This window comes from Littorina saxatilis, linkage group LG15 (genome assembly GCF_037325665.1).
Source record: "Littorina saxatilis isolate snail1 linkage group LG15, US_GU_Lsax_2.0, whole genome shotgun sequence".
Classification (NCBI taxonomy): Eukaryota; Metazoa; Mollusca; class Gastropoda; order Littorinimorpha; family Littorinidae; genus Littorina; species Littorina saxatilis.
Window position 1 is genome coordinate 36,596,483 of NC_090259.1, and position 26,937 is coordinate 36,623,419.

The 26,937-nt window shown below is 44.1% G+C and overlaps 1 protein-coding gene and 1 long non-coding RNA gene across 2 annotated transcripts in view; one reads left to right on the plus strand and one right to left on the minus strand.

The window, feature by feature from the left end:
• LOC138949219 (LIM domain transcription factor LMO4.1-like) overlaps positions 1–26,937 on the minus strand; it is a 107,914-nt gene that overhangs the window by 30,547 nt on the left and 50,430 nt on the right. Inside the window, exon 2 of the mRNA XM_070320989.1 lies at positions 14,554–14,860. Within this exon, the coding sequence (XP_070177090.1) occupies positions 14,554–14,860 (307 nt within the window). The remainder of the gene's footprint in view (positions 1–14,553; positions 14,861–26,937) is intronic.
• LOC138949217 (uncharacterized) lies at positions 18,126–25,224 on the plus strand. The gene is made up of 6 exons (XR_011450198.1): positions 18,126–19,140; positions 19,436–19,477; positions 20,002–20,080; positions 21,922–22,043; positions 22,657–22,703; positions 23,661–25,224. It is a non-coding gene; the product is annotated as an uncharacterized lncRNA (long non-coding RNA).

Below are 26,937 nucleotides of genomic sequence, written 5' to 3' on the forward strand. Positions count from 1 at the left end.
TGACTTGGACAGAGAGAGGGACACACAAAGAGCTAAAACTGACAGACAGAAAGACAGCCAGACTGACAGACAGACAGACAGACAGACTGACAGAGAAAGAGGAACACTTCACCGAGTCAACGATCACTCTAGACGAATCAGCACATCAATCAATCTTCAAAGGTGTTAGCAGTTCATTGCTGGGAATTAGTCAGCCTCGTTCCCAGCGTGTCAGAAGTTCATTGGTCAAAATTAGCCAATCTATTTCCTCAATAGCCCGTCTGGGTCGTTTATTTTGGCCAATCCCAAACTGTCTTTCTTGTCCCAATAAAACGGAGCGAGGGAAACAATCCCAGAGCGACAATTAGAAAGGAGGAAGGGAAGTCCATTTTCTCAGCAGCACTTTTTTTTTCTCACGGCAAGGTAATTGAAGAAAGAAGGTGATTAAAAGCCTTGCCTCCACAGAGCTGCGAGTTTTCGCTCTTTTATGTCGTCTTCACCTGTGGCGGCAGTGACTTTCGTGAAGCTCCCAAACAGAATTGACTCTAAATCCCCACCCCTCTCAAGTGACACAAGACGAAATGCAGCAGCCTGAATATACAATGAGCTGGTGGTGTTGTTTTATTGGCAGTAAAGTCGCTGCGCTGTTAAAAGCCAGTGTTATGAAGTGAAATTGTCTGAACTTTGAAAGAGAAACTGAATTGACTCCAATCCCAATCGTCTCTGATACGAAGTAACAGAAAACGAAATGTATATATATATATGTAACGACTTGGTGGCGTCGTTTCACTGGGAATAAAACCTTTACCCTAGTAAAAGCGAGCCTTAGAAGTGAAGTTGTCTCAACTTTGGAATAGAAACAGAATTAACTCTAATCTAAATCCCCTCTGATAGGAAAGGTCAGGCTCTATCCCAACAAAAAGTTGGTGGTGTTATTTCAGTGACACTTAAATCGTCGCGATGTAAAAGGGCAATCTCAGGAAGTGAAGTTGTCTGAAATTTGCAATAAAAACCTATTGGGAAGACAACTAAAATACGGACAATACCGACATAAAACGCATATTTAACTCAGAAGAAATATAGGGGTTTCCTATCATTTTTCACAACAAGGTTGTGGACAACGCTGGCTCATTTCTACAGGTTCATTTTCATCCGAACAGCAATTGAACATTTGATATTATAATAATGACTGTGGCCAGGGAGACAAAACCTGTTCGTTCCTGGATATGACTATTCCAATACACTAGCTCAGTGCTGTCACTTCGTGCCTATGCACAATTATTTTCATTGAGTAGAAGTTTTAAAGTATAGCGCGACAGGCCTTGCTCATAAAAGTAGCGCATGACGAGTGCTTTTAATGAAAGGGCTCGGTAGCATTTGATTAAACCGACATTCTCTGCTAACGTTACACGATGTACGGCAATAAATCTGCCACTTGGGCACGTGAGGTTAAAAGCTGTTTCCCTTTGCACTAAACCAGTTCGCCACCCTAGCGTAAATCTCTTGTTAATTATGCTGTCCTCAGAGTTACTTTGCCGTGCAAAGACCGGCAGTGTTATGGATGTTAGGGGAGGTTACCTAAAATGATGGGGTTGGAAGTGGATAAGCACCGATTTATATGCTTCTTGTATCCTTGGTTTTGGATCGGTATTCTAGCCGTTGGTACCGTTGTCGCTGTGATCGTCAGAACCAACTGTTCCGACTGACACCATGCTCGCTGTGCACAACTTGATGAAACGACGACCATTTCAAGAAGCTCAGTCTCAAAGGCTCACAGTCACATACAGGACGACATATCGTCGTTGAATGCAGTTGGCTGCGCTATAAGTTTACTTAAAATAGTCGTTAACGATCCTATTTGCTCGCTCAATCCGTTACACGGTACATTCGCCCACCCCCTCCCCCAGCACTTCCCCCGCCAACTAACCTATGTTAATCATGACATGAGACCCAGAACATCCAACAGTAGTTATATCATTTGAAAGTTGCGTTACTAAATGATAACGAGTAATGAATGATCTGCGTTCGTAAGACATCGCAGATGCATGGTTCTGTCATTGATGACCTTCCGGCGGTCGCATTCCTCCTTGGGAGACGCTGTCCTGACAAGACATAGGACTACCCCGCAGCATTCCCTGAAGATTTATTGTTTAAGAGTTGGCATTGAAGAGGTAATACAGCTGCCTGTCACTCACGTCTTGAGTCTGACAACAAAGACTATTTCACCTATACGACCAGTGCTCTCCCCTTTTTCCATCGACGAGCATTATCAGCATACCCGTATTGAGAACTTGCCCGGGCTTTAGTCACTAAAGTGATTTCTACAGAGTGGTAATTGAAGAGGGCGGCAAGCAACAGGTCTATCCTGACAGCTAGTGTTTACCAGCGCGAGGTTGAGAGTGTGTGTGTGTGTGTGTGTGTGTGTGTGTGTGTGTGTGTGTGTGTGTGTGAGAGAGAGAGAGAGAGAGACAGAGACAGAGACAAAGAGACAGAGACAGAGACAGAGAGAGCGAGCTAAAAAAAACAGACAAAGAGATAGAGAAAGAGAAGAGAGAGAAAGAAAGAAAGAGAGAGAGAGACAAAGAAAGAGAGAGAGAGAGTGAGAGACAAAGAGAGTGAGAGACAAAGAGAGAGAGAGAGGCGGAGAGAGAGAGAGAGAGAGAGCTAGAGAGAGAGAGAGAGAGAGAGAGAGAGAGAGAGAGAGAGAGAGAGAGAGAGAGAGAGAGAGAGAGAGAGAGAGATTGCCACTCTATCTAGCCCGTATAGACGGTGCAGTCTTTATCAATCGAAGGCTCTATCCCAATCTAAATTGCCTCAACTCGTAATAAGACGGTTGTGGCGGTAGCGGGGAAGAGAAAAAGTGGGGATCGGAAATGAGGTGGGGTGAAAAGTGAAAAGGCTAGCTATTCCCTCTGGTAGTGTGATGGGCTTTCTGTGCGATGCTGAATTATGACTGAGGAATGAGGATGTGGAGCTACAACTGTGTGTGTATGTGTATATATATATGTGTGTGTGTGTGTGTGTGTATGTGCGTGCGTGCGTGCGTGTGTGTGTGTGTGCGTGTGTGTGCGTGCGTGGGCACTTGACTTGGAGGTCATATTACTCCAAGAAAGAAGACACGAGTAAACAGGCATGACTCTGTGTTCGCTTGGTCACAGGTCAATAGCATGAAACGATGTATACATAACTTTGTTCTCTCTGCGACCGAAGACACACTACAACGGTTGCTAAGCAACTAAACTTCCACAACCGTCCACGTTCTATGTGCGCTATTACATGTACCTGATACGTCATTTTTTATGAGAACATCACCGTTTCAACCTCTACGTCATCATTTGTGTCAGTCATCCTGCGTCACCATTACCGTCAGTGCGTCATCATTCTTATCTGTATCTAGGCCGCGATACCAAGACATTTGACAGTGTTATCCTGCCCTGGAATCATACACTAGCAACAGCAACAGGTCTTTTGATGCACATAGCGAGGGAGTGATGGGTAAACTTGCTGCAGTAGATGCAGATAAAACACGGGGAGTGGTGATCAGTGTGTCTGGCTGAATGCCTACAGGATGCGTCGTTACATTGCCTTTGACACGTGCAGTTGACTGGGCAAACTCATCACACAGAATGATCATAATGTTCCCCCCGCCGAGTCTGCTTTGATCAAGAACAATAGTTTAATAAAACAAGAAACAACAACAATTTGACAACAGCTTTAAGTTAAAAGTGTCACGCTGGGCCAAGAACATTGCCATGTGACAGATTATAGCAGATGGAAACAGTGTATTGTCATTATTTGAGAAACATCGCACATTCGTAAGACTTACAATCAGATTGACAAATAGCTTTCAGTCCTGATAAACAGCTGTGAGCGTGTCTGTTCAGTGTCTTCCTAATTGTATGTGTCCGGGTATCCAACACTATCAACACTAGCTAAACTACACAAATCAGTTTGAACAATAGCTTTCAGTCCTGTAAAAACACCGTTCAGTGTACCTAGTACCTGTTTAGTGATTCTTCGTGGCTTTTAGTCCGGGTATTTGGCATTACCAACACGACTCAAATGAATGTACCGGTCGTACATACCAGCGTGACAAATGTTTTTCAGATGACATTACCGCCGATTCATTTGGTTGGACACGGTAGAATACCACCACGTGTCGCCACTTCTGCTAAAAGTACCGGAATAACATAACAGATACAGTCACTTGGACAAATAGCTTTTTCTCACCACTTTCGTCACCCAGGCACTATCGTTAGCTCAAAAAGATGAACTCTGTCATCACTTAAAGCGAGAACTGATCGAAACCTATCAGTCCGTACCACGCTCAGCTGTTACCCAGGCACCACTGATAAGTTCCATGATGTGACAAATATTATTAGTGATAATTATCGACTGCACTTTTTGTAATACTCTTCAGGGCCGGACTAGGCTAAGAGGAGGGGGGGTTGCTAGAGGTGGTCCAGGGGGATATCCCCCCTGGCGGCAGGGGCGGATCAGTTCATTTTATGGGGGGGGGGGGTTCAAAAGTATATTGTGAAGATATGGGTGTGAAGGCGCGAAGCGCCGAGGCCACGGCGCGAAGCGCCTAGCTTGCTAGGGGGGTCCGGGGGCATGCCCCCCCGGAAACTTTTGAAAAAAAGGATGCAAAATGGTGCAATCTGGTGCATTCTGAGGATGATCATTACCAGTTTCAGGCAGCAGATTTTGTCACTGATTATAACCCCCAAAATTGAAACTCAATGTAAAATAAAGAAATGCATACCTCATTCAATATTTTTATATTTATAAGGTGGGTCCGGAAACCCTAGAAACCCCCCCCCTCCCCCCCCTCGTCCGCCCCTGGGCGGGGTCAAGGGGCAGAGCTCCTTGTGGGGGTCAGGGGGCGAAGCCCCCTGAAGCTGATGGGTAGGTCATATTCTGAGATAAGAAAATGGTCGCTCCTTGCATGAAACGGCATAAAATAAGCAATAATAAAAAATGTTTTAAATAAGTAAGGTACATGTTCAGGCTAGGGGGGGGGGGTTGCGCAACCCCCATAACCCCCCCGGTAGTCCAGCCCTGCTCTTTAAAATAGCCATTAAAGGCACACTCCTTCTCATGAAACAAGTTCAGATTACCGTTTCAGATCTGACTGGACGTGAACATGGGATCAGACTATTCCTACATTTGGACACATAGCAAACATCTGATTACTGGCTGATTACTGGGGTGTTTGATTTTTAATCATTTTCTAAAACCATCACTATAATTATAGTGGCTTTTACCAAACTAATTCCTCTCAAAGTTGCCAGTGTGCACACAGAGCGCCCAGGCCGTTATTGTCGGTATGTGTCCAAGTGGAGGGATAGTCTCCCCCTACCGGCACGGTTGGCCTGGTGGTAAGGCGTCCGCCCCGTGATCGGGAGGTCGTGGGCTCGAACCCCGGCCGGGTCATACCTAAGACTTTAAAATTGGCAATCTAGTGGCTGCTCCGCCTGGCGTCTGGCATTATGGGGTTAGTGCTAGGACTGGTTGGTCCGGTGTCAGAATAATGTGACTGGGTGAGACATGAAACCTGTGCTGCGACTTCTGTCTTGTGTGTGGCGCACGTTATATGTCAAAGCAGCACCGCCCTGATATGGCCCTTCGTGGTCGTCTGGGCGCTAAGCAAACAAACAAACAAAAAAGTCTTGTCCCACGCAGCATCCTGGCCAGATCTAACAGAATGATGAGCCGAGCTGCTTCCACGTGAAGAAGTGTGCCTTTAACCCAAAACTTTCTTCTTTCGGGGGGAATAAGAAGAAATGAGTTGCATGTGAAAGCCATAGCTGCCACGAAGATACCAGCGGCGTAAAAGTTGAATGACGGGAGATGACACGAACCGGACAAGTACGAGACTACCAAGACTGATACAATCACAGTCTCGGCCAGCCAATCATGCAGAGGGCGGGCCAGTGCCATGCCCACAATGCACCGCGACAGGGGCCGGAAGAAAATTGGATGCCGAGACAAGGCAGTGACCACAATAAAGTGCCCCCGTCTCCCCAAACCCGCACGCTAATGGGGGTCAGGGGGCAATCGGGTTAAAGATCGACAACTCTGTCTCCACACAGGAACGATTATCGTCCGTGGCGCAGAGGGTAATGGCGGGGTAAAACTTGGCGGGGGAGAGAATAGAATTGTTCAGTCTCTTGTCCCGTCCCAGTGACAAAGCGTGCACTGTGGCTTTGTGGTGAGCTCAATGGATGTCTGACACACACGAGAAATGCAGTCAGTGAATTAGCTGTTTCCCTGTCCCATCACCTGCAAAGTCAGTCGTCGCATATGTCTCCAGAGACCCGTAATGGACCATTCTTGGGTCAAACGCACGCCATCTTTTCAGCAGCGCCAGGCTACAAGAGTTACTGGACCTACTTTGCATGCCACTGCAGCGGCGCGAAGAATAGCACTGTTAAGCATTTCGCCTACTGATTGATGTTAGGTTTGCTGTTACACGCCGTGTAATTCTGGCTAAGTAACTAGAGCGTGAACAAGATTTAATGTGATTTTGTAACGCACATATCAAATGAACGGGGCAATGTTCTGTCAGTAGTTGGATTTTAGGGGTTATTCACGGTCCAAAGCATACGACGTCATCTTGTACTTTTGCTTTTTAACACACGCACGCACACACACACACACACACACACACACACACACACACACACACACACACACATATATATATATATACACACACACACACTACACACATACACACACACACCAATCGGTTTGTCGTACAGTATCAGCGTAACTATAATTCCTCATCGACCACTAATAAGAACGTTACTTGAGGTGCTTTCCTAGAAAAGAAAACATCCCACGGCTTTCTAGAGAACAAATGCGGCCAGTTTTCCCTTAATCAGCTAAACATGTCACTTCACACAAGCCGAGCATTTCATCAAGTTTTCCACAGTAATAACCATCATGAAATCTGTAATCCGTAGTGCAATCATGTAAACACACTCTGCGATCTCTCATCTCCCTTTCTTCTCTTTCGTATTGTTATCACCTCTCCTACCCCCCCCCCCCTACCCCCCCCCCCCTTCCCCCTCCGTGAAATCTGTCATTCGCCTTGCAATCATGTGAACACAGTCTAAGATCTCTCTCCTCCATTCCTTCTCTTTCGTCGTATCGTTCCCCCCACCCCCCTCCCAATTTTCCCAATCAAGAAAACACTAGTCGTGCACGCATACTGGTAAAAGCAGAACTTCATCATCACTGAGGTACAGAAAAGAGAGCAACAACTCCTAAACAAAAAACACGAAAAAACGAGATCCAATCTTGAAGCCTATAACATTAATCCCCTTAAAAAATCATCCAATCAGAAAGCCCATTAGATCTCGTGGCCCGAACACAGTGCGGTTTGGGAGCGAGTGGGGAGGGTGAAGGGGGAGGGGATTGTATTCGTCATCTCCGCTCGGGGTGTGATTGGCATTATTCTTAGCCCCTCACGCGCACGTAATTAACAAAAAAGGTCATTACGGCTTTAATGAGAATGTCAGCGAGGTATCGGTGTATCAATGAGCAAGCGGCCGCCTTCAGGCGAGGCTCACAGAGATAGGGACTGACGCTGCTCGCAGTTAAAGACTGGGTCACCCAAGTTGCGTACGTTGCAAGGCCGAGTTTCAACCCATTTTCAACCTCATTTTCTCAGCCAGAAGTCGTGCAGATGTTGACAAGGCAAAGTCGTGGAGAAGCTGGCCTTGTGAACAGTCTCTCCGATCTTGAACCGATCCGTATCCGATTCTCAACTGACTCGAAAGAGGACTTACGTACGTACCTTACCTATCACACTAAAGAGTGTGAGGCTATTAAGCTGCTGAGTTTCACGAATCATTAACCAACACGACACAGAGATGTGGTTGCACTTTGCTCAGCACGCTACCAACACAAGTTGCTTGCTTTCAGGCTGGGTAACCGCCGTTTGGGATACAACAACGGTATCTGCAATCAAACCCTAACACAGGACACCTCCAGCTGTCCCTTTGTTCATTAATTTCCTCATACAATCCTTGTCATGACAGGCTGCCTGCAATGTGGGGACACTTCCAACAGGTCCCAAGGTTGGCCCTCAATGACAGGTAGCACTGCGCAACGAAATGAAACAGGCCTTGCGTGCGTCGCTTGTCACACTAGTGTAAGGTTCTTAGCAGTTTAGTTTTACCAAATCATTAGCCAACTAGAAACAGCGACAATTTCACATTGTCTCTCACGATATCAACACACCTCCCCCTCTCACACACACACACACACACACACACACACACACACACACACACACACACACACACACACACACACATGCACGCCTCTCCAAAAAATCGGTTAAAGTTAAAAATCGTTTTGTCACAGCAGCTCTTGCACACAAAGTCGTCAGGTCAAACAAACGTCATTACCTCAAAGATCAGAAATCGCAGCGGTGGTGGGTTAAACAGTGAACAACATGATCTCGTACCTAACGCCAATGTCTTGAGGAAAACAGATTGCACTGGTTGTTCAAAGCAAGATGACTGCGAAATCACACATTTTCATGTTCATTTGCATTACTTTGGTGTTGCTGGGAAGTTCGGGTCGCTTCCTCCCAGTGGAAAGCGAGCAGCAAGAGAGTGGCGCTACCCAGGTGTGTGCGTTGTAGGTTTTAGGTGTAATCAGTCAACTGCACTTATGGGAGAATGACCGAGATCTCTTACGTGCCACCGTGGTGACATGGGGATGGAACATGTATACCGTCTCTGAGTCTGCATATAAAGTTGACCCGTGACCGTCCCGTGACATGTCCAATATAGGCACTTAAGCCCTGACGGACGATAAGCCCCTTAATTTTCGTTCGTTCCCGGCCCGGCGGATCACAATTCCAGCGCTCTACACAGAGAGCTACCAAATACCACTGCACTGGTCCTTGGAGTCAACAAGTAAGCTGAGAGCGTTCGAGCCAGTCGTCAGATGTTAGTATATATATACACTTCATCAAAAAAACACCTGTACCAGCACTTTTTCTTGCAACAGAGATATACTTACTTACAAGATGGAGAAAAAAGCAAAGGAAGAAGAAAGTTTGAGGTGGAAGCAACGCACTGGAGGCCATCTATATCATCTATCATTCGTCGACCTCAGTCCAACACGCGCACACTTTCTGCCACTTTCACCCTTTCCGCCCCTTTCAATCACTGTATCAATCAAAACTATTGATTGCTGGGTGGAAATAAAGCCACTACGTTTCCCCCTGAAAACAGCCCCGAACAACGAGCCTATTAAGCGGGCTGATTGCAAGCAAAGCAGATGTGTCCCTATTGCACAATCTGTTTAACACAGCGCAAACCTTTTAAAGCAGGGGAGACTGTTTTTTCTGCAAGATTATTAAAGAAACTGTTCACGACAGTATGGCAAAATTGATCATTAGAACAAGGGAAAAAGAAAGAGAGAAAAATGAATTAGAAAAAAAGAAATGAAAATGAAATGAATGTTTATTTCAATGCTTGTTATTCTCTCAGGTGCCAGGCTACAGTGTCGACAGCATTTCAATTTAATCTCTCGGTTGAGATAGTCAGAAAACCACCAAGGATGGGTGTCAAATTTTAACGAGGAGCAACATTTGATTAGCTTGTTGCAAACATGTTCTTGCGACCGAAACATCGAAAATGGCTTCTTAGCTTGTCCTCTGCCTACTACTGCTCTGTCGTAGAATCGGATTGATCTGTAGTTCGCACACACATACATGAACGTGCACACGCACTCGCTCACAAACACACACACACACACACACACACACACACACACACACACACACACACACACACACACACACACGACAACGCCCCACCCTTGAAAAATCAATTTGTTCGAGAAGCCTTATAACGGGGTAAAAAAACACGGACCCAATGCATCATAGAATTAAAAACTCACACATCCCAAAACACAAAAGTAATGTCTGCGATATAAAAAGGAACAAAAAGTCAGTGACGGCTTCTTTAAAGTGGCTGATTGGCGGCGACAGGCGGTGTAGGGCTTGATTAATGATCCCCCGATAGAAGTCGTATCAAACGCATGTTTTTGATTTCCTTCAACATGCTCTGGTAATCTAGTTGCAAATTTGCCTGCTCTTTTCTTCAAAACTGGGAGGCGGGGGAGGTCCGGGGGGACGAGGGGGGGGGGGGGGGGGGGCGGTGTTCATAGCTCCGAATCTTTAGAATCAGAAGGTATGTAGCGTTTGTTCCAGAGGGATCTTAATTACAGCTTGTCCTTTTTTAATTTTTATATAACAACATACATTTTAAACAACAAATCGTACACATTGGGGAAAATAAAGGCAGAATTAAGAAGTGAGGGGTGGTGGTAGAAGGAGGCGGATGTTGGGATGAGAGGCGGAGGGTGGCGCATGCATGGGTAAGGCGGATTAGGGCTGCTATCTGATTTGGGATAGTTCCAATTTTTGGTTTTGACAGTGTCTGTGGTGTGTGTGACTGCTGAAGAGGGGTAAGGGGTGATGGGGTGAGGGAGAGACAGCGAGAAAGGGTAGAAGGAGAGATTGAAGGTGGGACGTGAGAAGGCGGGAATGAGCTCGACTGAAATTTAGAAGGAAACGTAACATCAACATCATCAACAAGAATCTAAGACACAAGAAAGATACATACACTAGACGACTCTTACAACAACAACAACAACAACAACAACAACAACAACAACAACAACAACAACAACAACAACAACAACAACAACAACAACAACAACAACAACAACAACAACAACAACAACAACGTCCCTACGGTTTCTGATTCCCTATCCCTATACACATGCCTAGAACGACATATTTTATTTATTTTATTTATTTACGAGGATTTATATCGCGCACGTATCTCACCACACAAGGCGACTCAAGGCGCATGTTACCTATTAATGCCGTGTGAGATGGAATTTTTACACAATATATCACGCATTCACATCGGCCAGTAGATCAACAGCCTATAGGCGCTGCATCCACCTTTCACGGCCTATTATTCCAGGTCACACGGGTATAACGTAAGATCGACACATGCGAAACCATATCAAAGAAACTATAGTACCACGAAACACTCCATCATATATTCAACGTTCAGCATAATAATTCTAAAGTACATCCTCCCCCCCCCCCCCCCCCCCTCCAACACTCGAAATCGTCTTGAACATGCAGCCAAAGCTAAACAACACAAAGACAGCAGTACCACAGCCGCTCCCCAGCACTGAGATAACCAGCGTCCTAATTTCGCCGAGATCCGAAAGTCAAACAGAAAATCAATTGTCCCCACCCCACCATCCATCAAACATGCACACAGCCACATTGCCATCATACCTCGTCCTTCATTCATGTCCTCTGCCTCTGTCTGCCTGTCTGTCACTCTCTGTCTGTCTCTGTCCGTCTGTCTGTCACTCTCTCTGTGTCTCTGTCCGTCTGTCTGTCACTCTCTCTCTGTCTCTCTCTCTTGCTTACGTTTTCAGTGTTACTCTGTACATGTTAAAAGGACACGTTTTAAAGAAGATAAGGCTAAGCCTAAAACCTTTTCAAAAAAAGTTCAGGTTAAACTCTTTTCCTGTCTCTCTGTCTCTGTCTGTTTCTCTCTCACTCTCTCTTGCTCCCTCTCGTTTATTGGATTGTTGATCGATTATTTTTCTTGCTCATACTGTTTCGACCCTCCTTGCCTGCCTTAGGACGGGTATACCCGTCCTGCGCTTGTGCAGCCGCAGCGCCTTAAGACGGGTTTACCCGTCTTCACCGTTCCGGGATTTTCCAGAAGTGCGATGTCACTACTGACACAAAAATAGCAGCCAATGGCTTGGTAGGATACCTCATTCTAATGAATAAACATAAATGGTGACGCGGTTTTGCGTCTGAAGGCTATTTTCGGCCTTGGCGACAGGATAGGGGAGAGAAATCTCGACTCGTCAAAATGGCTAACGGTGGAAGTCGACCGGGCCGTAGTAGGGAAAAACAAAGCCGGACTGACGCTACAGGGGGTGCAAATGATTATGGATACTGACAGGGGAAGGGGGAGATCTTCTTTCGGACGATTCGTTGGAAACAGGTAGATGATAATCTCTGTCTGTCATTATAATCCTATGATTATAATCCTTTCTTGGAGCGAGCAAAACAGCCACCTGTGTTTGATCCACAGACACCGGAAGATGCGCCGGACTGATTTTTCAAAAGTTCATATTTAAACATCATTATAAGCCAAACTAATTATTATTTCCATGATTAGACACTAAAAACATATTCTTGGTTCAATTTCCCTTAAAAATAACATAGGTTTTACTTACCTACCTACTGCCAGTTTGGAACTAGAATTTTTTGTGAATTATTACACCCCGAACTCCAATATTCCCTGGCAGTCAGGAATGCACATACGCAAGTTTTGGTTGGCAGCGAAAGGGTTAAAAAAAAAAAAAAAAAAAAAGAAGAAAAAAAGGCTCTGTCTGCCGCACAATTACACTTTCGAATTTGCATCCTCTCTCTTACTGTCTCAGTCTGTCTGTCTGTATCTCTCTCTATCCCCCCCTGTCTCCCCCAAAACTCTCCCTCACCCTCACCCACCGCCCCTTGTGTCTCTGTCTGCTCCACTGCGCCACCGGCTGGACACAAGCGGGCGCAAGGATGCCGCTAATGGCGACGAGTTGCTCCATCTATCACCCTACGTCCGTCAATATGGTCATGTCACTACTCCTGTCGCGTCCGTAATGAGCACCCCTTCCTTATTCACTTGCGTTTTGCGACCTCCGCCACTAACTTCGTTCCAAGCCTGATGACGCAGCACTGACGTTGATGAGCAAAAACTCGACTTTGAGACCCCTCCATCATGCGACCGATTGGTTGTTTCATTTTATGACATTTCGAAAGTCTTAAGACAGAGATTTCACGATGACGACAAAAACATAATGACTAAGAACAGCCTTTGCTCACCACATTGGCTTTTAACGACGGGGAATTGGGGGAGGGGGTAGGGATGGCGTCCTTGGGTTGGTTCTCTTGTGAAATAGCAAAACAAGAAAATGATATCACGAAAGCACGCAATCCTCAATTCACGTAGTAAACAATGAAGAGGGGAAAGGAATAAAAATATAATCACATCTCCGCCAAAAAAGGCACACTTGAACCCCCCCCCCTCGGGAACCACCCTAAATCAGTAAATGAGACCGACTATTTCTTTCTCTTGAAGAGCGACCCGCCGCTCCCAAACCAAAGGTTACCTTTGGTCTTTCCTGCAAGTGCAAGCAGCCTCCAGTACAGTGCATAAAACAAGGGACTGACGAATGTCCAACATCATAAATGTAGTTAGAAGAGCAGAAGGTTCAAAAGACTAGCAGGTGCATCCTTGCACATCAACCAAACTGACCCCTCGACATTCTCTCCTCCTTCCCCTCTCTCTCTCTTCTCTCGTCCCTCCCCCTCTCTCTCTTCTCTCCTCCCTCCCCCTCTCTCTCTTCTCTCCTCCCTCCCCCTCTCTCTCTTCTCTCCTCCCTCCCCCTCTCTCTCTTGCTTGCGCAACGCAATTATAATCAGCTGTGCAGTGTCTGTCCCACTGCACCACCCACCCCTTCTTCTTCACCTAATGAGCGCCGGGTCCCTTAATTGCTGCTCCTTTCTCTTGTCCACTGGCTTTCCCCTCGCACTAATGGGCTGACACACAAACGGGGGGAGGGGTGGGAGATAGCTGTGGGGAGGGGCACACAAGCCCTGAGCCCTTCTATTTCGGGTTACATAGTCTGACCTTTGTGGCGTGCACGCTTGCTCATCGCTCTGCTCTACATAGTTCTTGTATTATTGTTGACAATTAGGAGTTGTTGTTTGTTTCAGTTTATTTTGTCGTTCATGTTCTTATTTTCTTTTTCTTCGCGTTTTTGTGTGCTTTGTTTTGTTTTGTGTGTGGCCGAAGTGCTGACTGACTCTGTGACAAGTGCATATGACGACAAAGGGGAAGGGAGGGAGCGGGCAGGCAGATATATAAACAGCAGCGGTGTAATGACACGGCAATTAGACACAAGAATGTCTTCTCATCAAGAGAGATGTCAATGAACAGTGTAGCACAGTCCGTGCCAGGGCGTATTTACTGACAAAGTACGAAAGCGGCTTATGATACGAGGCATGCATTTATTTTATATTTAACCAGCCAACCAGAAACCGGTGATTGGAAGCACGGTCCGGTCTGCGAGTCAGCATCAAAACGATGAGTAACTGTTATAGCTGGTCATCATTCCGTAATTAATACCAACCTAAGCATACAGGGATATGATACCGTTTGCCGTCGGTATTCGGCAACAAGCCGAAACTTTGATCAAGTCGCCGATTAATTATTTTACTCACATATGCCGAACTGTCAACACAATTTTCACCAGTTTCGGAAGTGTTTTTGCTTTACCTTTCTCCTACAGTGAAACAGTTCCGCAGAGACAGACACACAGACAACCACACAGACAAGCAGGCAGACTGAGACAGAGAAAGAGAAGTGACTGACTATGCACGAGCGAGCGTAACTAACAACCAAGCAAGCAAGCGAACAGTTTAACAGTCAAACCTACCTGATATAGTCGTTCCGACACAAAATCATGCCAGCTTTTGTGAAACAGGATTTGCCGATCTCCCCCAGCTGCGCCTGGCAACAGGAACATTTGAGGCATCCTGTGTGCCAGTACCGGTCCAAGGCATGCAGCAGGAAGCGATCCTGAATCCCCCGTCCGCAGCCTGCGCATGCGTGAGCTGTGTTTCCGTTTCCGTTGCCCATGGGCATGTGACCCCCAGGTGTAGAGTTGAGGGCGGGACCCATGCTGTTGTTGTTGTTGAGGTTGTTGTTGTTGGAGTAGGGGTGGTTGGAGGAAGGGAGATCACCTGAAAACACAGACACAGGTGGAGGTTAGTAACACATTTAGAGAAGAAAAAAACCCTCTTTTCGATGATTTTGTACGTAACAGAAAATTGTGAAAAACGCTCGAACACCTGTTGGTCAATCACGAACGATAATTTCTTCTTCTTCAGCGTTCGACAGATGGCTGTGTCTAGATTCTTTGGCCCGTGATGTTGACGAAGTGGGCTGTCATTTCCAGGTCCTGGAAATGACAGCTGCCCCATAGCTTGGTGTGCAGCGATGTCCCTGTGGGCCAGACATGTTTCCTCTCACTGCAGTAGAGTTGGCAGGTCTGCAGGAAGTGGTCCGGTGTCTGGTCCGCCTCTCCACAATGGCACAGGGCCGACTGTCTGATGCCGATCCTTTTTAGGTGGCTGTTTAGTCCACAGTGGCCTGTCCGGAGGCGGAAGACAATGGTCTGCTCGTGACGAGTGAGCTGATGGAGGGCATCTTCGTGTGGATTATATCCATTGTTTTTCTTTTTGAAGGTGGATTTTTGCCTGTTTCGGATTAGGGTCCTGGCTTCACTGTAAGTGAGATTAGAGGGTTGCTGCTCAGTTTTGCTGCCCTCCTTTGCCAGCCGATCCGCCACTTCGTTGGCCACAATCCCCGTGTGTGCAGGGATCCACTGCAGGACAACCGCTGTGGTTTGGGCCAGTGTGTTGATGTTCTGCATCATGTGTTCCATGGTCGAGTCTGGATTGCCCGAACACAAGGCCTGGAGTGCTGACAAAGAGTCTGAAAAAAAGACAGCTTTCCTGGGACGGTTTTCCCACTGCAGGACTGTCTCTGTGGCTTTGTGGAGTGCCAGAACTTCAGCCTTGTAGTTGGAGCACAATCTCCCTCCGGATGCTGACACAGAGACTGGGCCGGGGCAGGCCCGGTTTCTTGATGAATACGCCACATCCTCCGTTTCTTGTGGCGTCTTCAGCTGTTCCGTCGGTAAAGATGTGTGTCCATCTAGCTGCAGGGTAGCGCTTGTCGATCTCCTCCATTGTCAGAGCTTTCAGCACAGCGTCACTCTTGTCTTCCTTCACAGTAATGCCAGGGATGGTGGTTCTGACTTCAGCTTTAAGGGTTTTTGGGGGCCAGTTGGTTGGATCAAGTCTCTCGCACAGTTCGATGTTTGCCGTCAAGATGTCAGCCTGCATGCGTTGCTCTTCCTTTACAAGATGGTTCAAGCTTTTCCGTTTTAGCCTGTTCTTTGTCAGGGTTTTTAGTTTGTCATGCAGGGGGTGGTCTGGTAGCCTCTTCATCTTTTCGGCATGTGCAAGAAGCTTGCTTCGCTGTCGGCTCTCAAGGGGTGTCTTTTCCATTGCGGCAATAGGAGTGGATTTCATGGCGCCAAGGATTATCCTGAGGCCAAAGTTTTGGACCCGGTCCAGTTTGTTGGTGTGCGTCTTGGCTGCGGTTGCCCAAGCACTTGCCCCATACTCCAGCACTGGGCGAACTGTTCCTGTGTACACAGTCTTCAGTATCTTGGAGTTGGCCCCCCAATGTGTTACCGAGAGCTTCTTCATCAAGGCAAGCCTCTTGATCCCCCTTTTCTCCATGTCTTCGATCTGGGGCTTCCAAGAGAGACGTGGATCCAGTTTTACCCCGAGAAAAGTGGGAGTCTCAACTTGGGGCAGGGTTCTGTCGCCGAGCTTGATGGTGACTTTCTCTTTGGTGGTGGAGAGAGAGAACACAGTAGCCTGAGTTTTGACTTCGCTGACCTGAAGACCCCAATCTTCTGTCCACTGGTGTACGTCATGCACAGCGGTCTGGATCCTGCATGCTGCAGACGTGGCCAGGTCTGCTGCACTCCAGATGGCAAGATCATCTGCGTGCAGAGTGTTGGAGACATGGCGGGGGAGAACAGTGGTGATGTTGTTGATGTACAGGAGAAAGAGAGTTGGTGATACAACGAACGATAATGAATTAAGTCCTCATAGACGAACGTCAGAACGCAACCACTCCCCGGCCCCTCCCCGTCCACCCCCTCCCCCCACGCACACACCACACTAAAACCGTTCCACATCACACTTGTTCTTCCAGCAAAAAGTGCCGACACTACCGCTGTCAAAGCTGCTCACCAAACATTCACATAAGCCAAAAGAAGACAGTAGCGAGGAACACGCATCCATTGACAGCCTCCACACTCACCCTCCGCCCTCCTCGTTATCAGTAGCGAGCAATTAGGGATGGAAGGCAACAACGGACGCCAGAGTAACCGACATAAATAACTGAGCAAAGCGAAATGTCAAAGACGCCTTTGCAGTCACGAGGGTGCGCTAACTAAGGCAATATTCACCCTCCCATTCATGCAAACCATTCCAATTAAACAGACAGATGACGCTTTTTCCCCTTCGATCACAGAAACAGACTCGTGATGTGTCAGGAAGAAATGCTCTTCGTTGTAAATAGGGGACCTACTGTGCATTGTTGATCATGCTAAAGCAATCAGAGAAAAACCATCCCTTCATACGTTTGTGGAATGTTAAATCAATAACAAAACAAAACGTTCACTAGCTAGACACTCGATTTATTGATCTTTAAAGTGAACGAACAAGATACACAACAGGCACATAATAATTACTTTAACTGAATATTTCCCACCCTAAAGTCAATTGTGTTGCTTGTTTGTGCCTCTGAAAACTTTCAGATCTTTCTCGAAATAACTCAGCAACCTAAATCGTATACTCCTTCTCTTCTTCGTTCATGGGCTGAAACTCCCACGTTCACTCATTTTTTTTTACACGAGTGGGTTTTTATGTGTATGGCCGTTTTTACCCCGCCATTCTGGCAGTCATACGCCGCTTTCGGGGGAAGCATGCTTGACATTCTCGTGTTTGTATAACCCACCGAACTCTGACATGGATTACAAGTTCTTTTCCGTGCGCACTTGGTCTTGTGCTTGCGTGTACACACGAAGGGGGATTAGGCACTAGCAGGTCTGCACATAAGTTGACCTGGGAGATCGGAATAATCTCCACCCTGAACCCACCAGGCGGCAGCGGCCAGGATTTGAACTCACGACCTTCCGATTAGGAGGCCGATGTCTTTTAACCCCCGCGGGTAAGGGGGAAGAATTTACCCGATGCTCCCCAGCATGTCGTAAGAGGCGACTAACGGATTCTGTTTCTCTTTTTACCCTTGTTAAGTGTTTCTTGTATAGAATATAGTCAATTTTTGTACAGATTTGAGTCAAGCAGTATGTAAGAAATGTTAAGTCCTTTGTAATGGAAACTTGCATTCTTGCAGTAAGGTAATACATTGTATATACTACGTTGCAAGCCCCTGGAGCAAATTTTTGATTAGTGCTTTTGTGAACAAGAAACAATTGACAAGTGGCTCTATCCCATCTCCCCCCTTTCCCCGTCGCGATATTCACGACTTTTTTCCGTGACCTTTCGTATTTCATGGGGGCTGCCATTTTGGTTTTGATGCGCTTCCTTTTCCGGTTTACGTATTTTCCGGTTTAACATAGCATTTGCGTTTTTTTGTCAGAAGAGTGATATTTGGTTATGAAGGAAGTCAAGTCCGCCATTACCTGCCACCTCAGTTGAGTGTTTACTTTGAACTTAAACTTGAACCGTGTAGCCAGTTCGCAAGACCTGTTCATCTTCCTACCAGTTCCAACTGTTGTTATCAATGGGTCGAGCAGCTGGAGGAAGTGTTTATTTCCATTCGGAGCCCAACTTCAGTTCAAACCCAGTCAAGAACTGGCCTTGACATTCGTTTGGAACTTAGTTCAACGAGTATTTTCTCGAACGTAACTTTTGACCCAGCTGTCAGGTTGGCATCATGAATTAGACGTACACCGGCAGTTATAAATCATGTTGTGCAAAAGACTGTAAAGAAATAGAAAATTTCTCAGTTTGTGCACCCTGGCAACATTCATCAGGAAAAAAACTGCATATGCCTTCCTCTGCAAAACAAAAGTCGCGCGAAGAATGCTGAACGGGCAGCGACGACTAGCTGTTCTTCTTCAAAGTAATAAACTACCCCCCAAACCCTGCAGGTTTGTGCGATTTACTTTGTGGACATGAAGCCAGCAGAGGACTCAGGAATGCCCACTTAATTCCTTGATTTTACTTCCGTCACAAGAACTAAAAGAACATTTAATGTTCGTTAAATCTGTGGATCAAGTGACTCACGAAGCGGAGGAAAAGAAAATCACCGGCAGATCTGTACAAGATGTTGAATTCTGCCAGGGAAACGAAGCCGCGGCTGTCACGGCAGAGAAGTCTCCGCCTACGAAAGTCGGTAGATCTAGAGCAAGGTAAACAAGGTTTTTCAACGCTTGTTCACAAACACACACACACACACACGTACACAAACACACACACGCTCACACCATCACACACACACTTATGAAAGAGATGGAATAGCTGATCGAGTGATGACAATGTTGATTGATAAGTATTTTTTGGTGCGGTGGACTTGAGGCAATATTGTTCTATCAATCCATCGATATATTTTACACTTTCACCCCAGAAATGAAGCACGTGTACACATATTGAACAAAAGAACCATTTTAAGCTTCCATTGGTATTGTTTACTCTTTTTTTTTGCAGACATGTTGGCAGGAAGTGAGTGTTTCACCCCACTCTTGCAAGGTAGGTTGATCACTGATGACAAGTTCTGATTGTTTTTCCTTTTTAATATTAAACGGATGACAATCCGTACTCTGCAGATGGATCTAACCGAGATGGATCTAACCGATACACGGAAGCAACATTGGGAACACACTGTTATTCAGTCTGTGAATAGTTCATGTGTGAGGGGTATTACTGCAAGTACGTTCACTAATGTAGAGAAATAATTTTGGACTCAAACTTCAAGTTAAATTGTTTCTGCTGTCAGAGCCATCTTTGTGAAGGAACAATATTTTACATGCCACTGGATTGTTGTATATTCCTTATTTTGCAATGACAGGCTCAGCTTTCATTTGATTGTAATGTGTTTCTTATTTGAAGCTTTGTATCATAAAAGCTCTGTAGAAGTGTTGTACTTGTTATGCAGACTGCATTAGGCGTGGTAGCTATTGCACCTCCCCCCCCCCCCCGCCTATTTATCTAACACACCCACCCACACACATACACATGGTGCTGACAAAGGATTTTTTTCCATTCTCCTTCAGGCCATCGCTTAATTTCTTGCAGACTGAGGAGCAGAGGACGTTTGAGCCGCTCCTAAACATGGGGCACACAAGCCACAAGGTAAATAAGGTATCAGTTTATAAACTTTGATTTTTATCGCATCATTTTTTCATTAAAGGCACAGTAAGCCTCCCGTAAACCATCACAGATACGGTCAGGCTTTTACACACAGTACAAACACCCTTTCATTTAAACACTCACCGATTGAGAACATCCTAGGTGCCCTCCATAAAGAGCGAACAATTTTCAAAGAATTTATTTTTGCGTGGTTTATCTTACCCCTGAGCCATCGTGAACCCGTGTGATCCAGTTTCCCTTTTTCACAATGTAGTCGTCAGTTAGTCATTTGAATGCGACTCGATGTGAGCTTATCTACAATAGCACGTTTTTATGCACGAAACAAACGGCTGTGGTTCACAAGAACTCTAGCGATGGCTTTTGACTGTTGAGAGGAACGGCGATATGCCGCATAAACCGTCGTCTGCTACGACCCTTGCGTGACCCTGCTTCCGGGCTTTTCTTTTTTCAAACTTTCACAACTTCGAATTGCACTGATCTTGTCTTGATGAAAAAAAGAATTCTTTTATGATTAAAGAATGTTTGTGTAACAAGCTGTCAATTTATTATTTAGATTTTAAAAGTTAGGTCTAGCGCAAAAACGCACCACGGTCCAAAAACATTCTGATATTAAATCATCGATCCACGGCTATCGCCAGTTTACATCGATAGAATGAGACCCGAAGGGTCCAAAAAGTGTTCGAGACAATCTGCAAAATTAATTCTGTAAAAATTGCTCGCTCTTTACGTAGGGCACCTAGGATGTTCCCGTTTGGTGAGCGTTCAAATGGAAGGGTGTTTGTACTGTGTGTAAAAGCCTGACAGTATCTGTGATGGTTTACGGGAGGCTTACTGTCCGGGCGTGATTTCCGGTATTGAATATTCATAACAGCCGTCCAGCACCAAAACGAGGCGCCATTGTTGTAGAGGAGCAAGTCCACGAAAATAAATTCGTTGAAAATTTCTCACGCTCGACAGAAAGCAGCCAGGATGTTCCCGTTCGGTGAGCGTTCAAATGGAAGTATGCTTGTACTGTATGTAGACGCTCGGGGAGCTCTGTGATGGTTTACGGGAGGCTTACTGTGCCTTTAAACTCTGTAAATTGTGGCAATTACACATTATGCCAATAACATTATTATGAAGAATGAAGATTTTCAACTTATCATTGAAGAAATGAAATCAAGCATTTTTGTTCATTCTGTATTTGATTATTATTTTCCAGTCTTTGGGTTGGCATAGTGGGTGAAATAAGGGTGAGGAGTGTCGGTTGGTGTTATTTTTTCGGTCTTGGTGATGTAATATTTTTCCCACGGTATTCATGGTTATTTTTGACTTTAGTGCAGATTCCAGAACAGCCTCTTAAACTGAAAAGCTACAAGGTCAACACTATAAACAGGTTACTGGTGTCTAGCTCAGGCATTGATGTTTTTAAAAAGATTTGCACAGCAATTTATGTGTTTGTAAACAGATAATGAAAATAAAGCATAACAACTTTTATATTTTGTAAGTGGAATTAAATGTTTTCATTTTTTATTTTGAAATGTTTTTGTATTCAGGTTTTATTGGATGGGTGGGGGGTGGTTTTGGTGGTTCTGATTTTTTATGATGTAAGGATTTTTTTCCTTAATTAGTTATTTAATTAGTTTATGAAGGGGGGGGGCCGAGGGGGGGGGGGGGGGGATTTAAAGTGTATTTCTGGCTTTCGGAGAGGTGCTAAATCTGTTAAAATGGAAATGAAATAAAACAATTGGTGGTGAGGGTTATTACAAAAAAAGTAAGGATTATTTCTCATACCTTTTGATTTTTTACCCAAAAATTATGTTATTTACAATATCATTTGACAGTCCGACACTGAAGACTGCAGACTTCATGGCAGCCACTGACCTGACGATATGACAGCCATGAATTGAATATCGAACGCAGAAGAAGAAAAAGAAGAAGACAGTCTAACAGGAAAATAATTCTGGTATGCTCATAATTTCTATGCCAGTTTGAAAAAAAGTCATGAATTGAAGTTTACCCAGGTTAGACATTAGCATGTCGTAATTGTGACAATGAATGTATCCGTAAACGCACCAAGAGACTTACTTTGAAAAATTGAAGTCATGCATCGTCAATATGACTACAATCACAAACTGAATAAGGGGAAATCATGTCAATTTGGTGGTTTGGATCATCAGCTGTTGCTCATTCGCTATAATGGTCTACTTGACAAAGCCCGTCTTCATGTGCTTCTTTATACCTAGTGTAGACAACATGTAGGCGTTTGCAGACTGTTTATTGTATTGCTGTTGTTTGTTTGTGAGTAAAACTATGGTGTGACCTCAGTTGTTTGAAATTTGTTGTGTATGTTCTACTTTGTGTAAGGTGTTTCTCCATGCCCCCAGAAGAACCGACATTATATTAAAACCTTCATACCCTGAAAATACTTGCATACTAGATGTTGTTTCTTATTGTAATGATTGGGGACAGGCAAGCTCTTAAATTGTGCAAGCCTTCAGAAAACTGTCAAGTCTGATTTGCTAGAACAAGCGATATTAACACGTTATTAAGATACATATTTGATTAAATATGTGCAGGAACTACTTCAGCAGATTCATATGGCCAGTCTCACAATGCAAGGAAGGTGAGTAAATTGAATTATGTCTCTCCCACCTGTTCTGTGTTTAGTGTCAGCCGTGATTGCCTGATGAGAATTTTAAAACATGTTGCTAACTAACATGAACCCAACCATGAAACGTGATGTAGGTGAGTAGCCCATCTAGAAAAACGAACCTGTTCTAATTCCGAATTAGAACAGGTTCTTTTTTTCTAGATGGGCTACTCACCTACATCACGTTTTATGGTTGGGTTCATGTTAGTTAGCAACATGTTTTCACATAGAAAATCGTGGGCACCTGAACAAATATCTGCACATTACAATGAAGTCTTACTTTGTAATCTGATGGTTTAATAACAACCCCCCCACCCCCCCACCACCCCCCCCCCCACCACCCCCCAAGAAGAAGCTCACATAACTACCAACTACACAATTTCATTACAGAATCAAACAATGGGAAGAATCAGGATTCAGCAGTGCTAGGTCGTTGGGGGGGATAGCTATCACTAGGCACTCAGCAATGAATAGTTGAGGTTTTCACGGACATTAACAAAATCCGGTAACCTACGGACAGTAAATTTCACAGGGAAGGGAACAAGAACGTCAAAAATGGAAAAGTATGTTTTTTCTTTCAAACCATTGATAGAGCTCTGAAGCTTCACACAAGTTTTGCAGAGAGAGCACTCGGCCTCTTCATTTTTGGCACTAAAACATGCGCACACACAAAAAGAAAGTTTTTAAAAAGTGGCGCCGATGTATTCTCACACTCAGAGCCTTAGAATATTGCAGTTTGTATGTTACCAAATTGAGGCATGATTTTACTCCATGCAATTACCTAACCAAATCTGCGACAGTCGGGCAAACTTCTTACAAGTCGGATTGGGCCTTCAATCAAATACTCAGAAACCAGCAGCTACTTTAAGTAATACTAGTTTTGTTATTTTTTACAGCTTGTACTGAATGTGTTTTCTTTTATCTCCTCAGAATCGAGTCAGCCAGAGAAAGACCATTGAGAGGGAGAGCGCACAGTAAAGCATATATGGCATGCACTTCGGTGGACCAGTGCCATCATCTTCATAACAAGAGATGCAGATCATATTTTCTTATGTTTGAAGTATAGCTGTTAGCAAAAGTATTTGACGATTCTTGGGTACGACTTTCGTGTTTATTAATCCTATTAGCTTGTGTACAGCCCCAAAATCTGTTTTATTTTGATTTATCATTTATAGTTTGAATTTTTTTTTTTGGAATTAGTCCAAATGTTAATACATCTAAGGTTGCAATATTGTTTTCTTGTATATACCCTTAAAACTACCTCTTCGTGTAAACAAAATTTATTGTAAAAAGAAGTGTTTGTTCAAGGGAGATAATTTGAAGCGAATTTTTTTTTTAAATCAGTAAAACTGCATAGTGACATCCTCAATTAAATAAAAAGAATAAGGAATAAAGGTATACACACAGGTTGTACCCATTTTCTTGATTGCACTGCTTTTAAGTAGAAAGCTTTTTTTCTCAGAATTATTTTACAAATAAAATTCAAGGGAGGCAATTGATATGATAAAAAGGAAGAATTTTTCTTTTCTTAGAATACTGTACACATTTAGTAAAGTATAATTTACAAGACAAAACACAGGGTTTTTTGGTTTTTTTTCTGTGCCTACTACTTGACAAGAGAACCACGAGATTTGTGCAGATTATTTAAAATTTTCTGTACAGTATATTTTACAAAGACAGATCCATACAATATATATAATTTTGTAATAGATGTTTACAATTTGTAGGTATGGTTTTTTTAAATCAACAGTTCGGATAGCCACAACAAGTGTGTATGTCTTGTGATTTGAGAGCTTTAGCACTGGATGCTTAGAATCCTCTTGATCATTTACTTCAGTAGGTTAAGCCACCTTCTCCAAAATCTTCTCTCCTATTCTGTGCTTACTACAGTGGGTTTGACAAGAGAACCACGAGATTTGTTTTTGTACATATCTTGCTTTTATTCTGTACACTTTAATATTTTAATCATATGTGCACATTTTTTTTTAACTGTGTTTTTGTTTTTGTTTTCCTGTATTCAAAGTGTGTATGGAAACCACAACCTGTCACAGCAGTATTATTAATCTGGATCTCCCTGCTAAGAACGTAATTAACAGAACGTGTGCATGTAGCTAAAGAACTTAAAAAGAATTTCTGCTACTTCACTCAAAATACGTCCATCCTCACACTCATATTTTCTTAAAATAATATTTGTTCATACAAACATGTTCGCGAATTATTCAATTTTGCGTAAAATATTCAATTACGATTTCTTTGTGTGTTGCAAAATTATGTAATAAAATTATGCAAGATCAAATTCAAAACAGCAATAAAGCTGCTGACGGCAGAATACCTCTGTTGACTTCTCTATCTGTTGGGTCAAACTATGCCACAGACATGTTTCTTCTAGTAGCTCAATATTACGTGATACAGTCTCAAAGACAGAACAACGCAATAACCTTTTTTTGTGTAGATTCGATTGACTTTTTCCTGAAATAAAATGTTCATGAAGCCGGTTCTGACTGAGTTAATATATTTCTGGAAAGCTGAACAACGCAATGCGTCTGTGACTGGTGAAGAAGCAGAGCTGGAGCTTTTTGTATTGTTTGTCGTTGGTTTTATTACACACGCACTCACATACGGTCAACAAAATGTTGCATGTTCCTGCTTGACAAACAAATGCCTGCATACATGCGTGCACGTACGAACGTACGAACATTCATACCTGTGCAAACAATCTGCCACTTCAAGTTCAACACCCAAACCCCACACATTCCTCCAAAAGGAGTCTGAAGTATAATACTGGCATTTGTGGTATTGAACGAGGACCTCAACTTCCATTGTCTAGTGCATGTGGGTCTCATGTTGTACGTGTGAAACCACTTACTTAAAAAAGAAAAAAATCTTGTGAGCTTATCAACAAAAAACGAACAATTATATTCTTAAACAAACTGGTTAGAATAACAGATTTAGGAGAATGCAATGCAAGGAACATCATTATCTAATTCGGTCGATGCTTAGATCTAGAAAAGCACCCACTTATTCCAGTATAATAGAGAGAAAAAATCCAATTGAAAAAGTTCCAGATCTAGACAAGGCAAGCACTAGCAGCAATTTTAGCTAGCAAACTCGAACTTGCCCTGCATTCATGCAAGGTCGAACCACTTTCCCTGTCTAGTGGGGGTTTGGCGGGTAGAGGGCCGGTGCTGGCACACTCGGAGTGAAACGACATGTCACCTACTTCGATAGCTTCTCCGGATTTACGTGTACAAACAGCGTCCGGGTTTACCGCTTCGATTCTAAACCCTAGTTTCTCATGTTGGTAACAAACTGGCTATTTGTTTATCAGATGTGTCGTTGTTCCACATTAAATGATGCTAGAATGCAAGATCGCAATCATTTGGTTATCAAACCAGGTTGTGTTCTTTTTTTCATCACCTTTTTCCGCGCAAACAGTTTTGCGCCATTTCTTTTGCGCAGACTGGGCGGGACAGGAAGCGGAAGCGCATCAAAATTTCTGATTGGACAATGATGCCGACGCCCACTTGACCCCCACTACAATGTCAAGGTCGGAAAGTCGTGAATAACCTTCGTGGTTGAAAACGACGTTAAACACCAAATAAAGAAAAGAAAGAACGATGTCTTTTCCACTAAGCCCCTGCGCCCGTCTGTTCATACGATTGTGGAAGCAACACGACACGGGCTGCTGTTGCTCTTCCTCAAATATGCTTCAACTTCGCGGCAAGATTCGCTTGTATTCATTACAGATTGATTCGCACTCACTGCCATTCAAGAAGGATGAGTTAAAAGGTATGGCTGTTCCATTTAAGAATGAAAACAGGTATCATAAAAGAATGTGTTTACAAACTGGCAAAGGCGAGTTGAAAAAAGAAACATAGAAGAAAGTCGAAAGAAGAACACGTCTTTACTAAACAAAAAATAAGATTCCCAATAACCCATCCCGCAAAAAAATGAAAATCTGATGAGTATTCTTTAACAATGGACTTAAGCTTGCGGTTAATATGCTGCCCCCCCCCCCCCTCTCCCTCCCCGCTTCCTATTCCTCCTCAACCATCCCTTCATTTTGAACCAATGCCTCATTTCATTCTTAAACTTTTGGAATCTTCTCCCTTTTTCTGAGGAAATACATTAAAAGTTTTCGGCGTTGTAATAAACTTTTCTTAACATGTTTTTTTAGATGACTGGTCTTGCACAAGATTATCTTTTT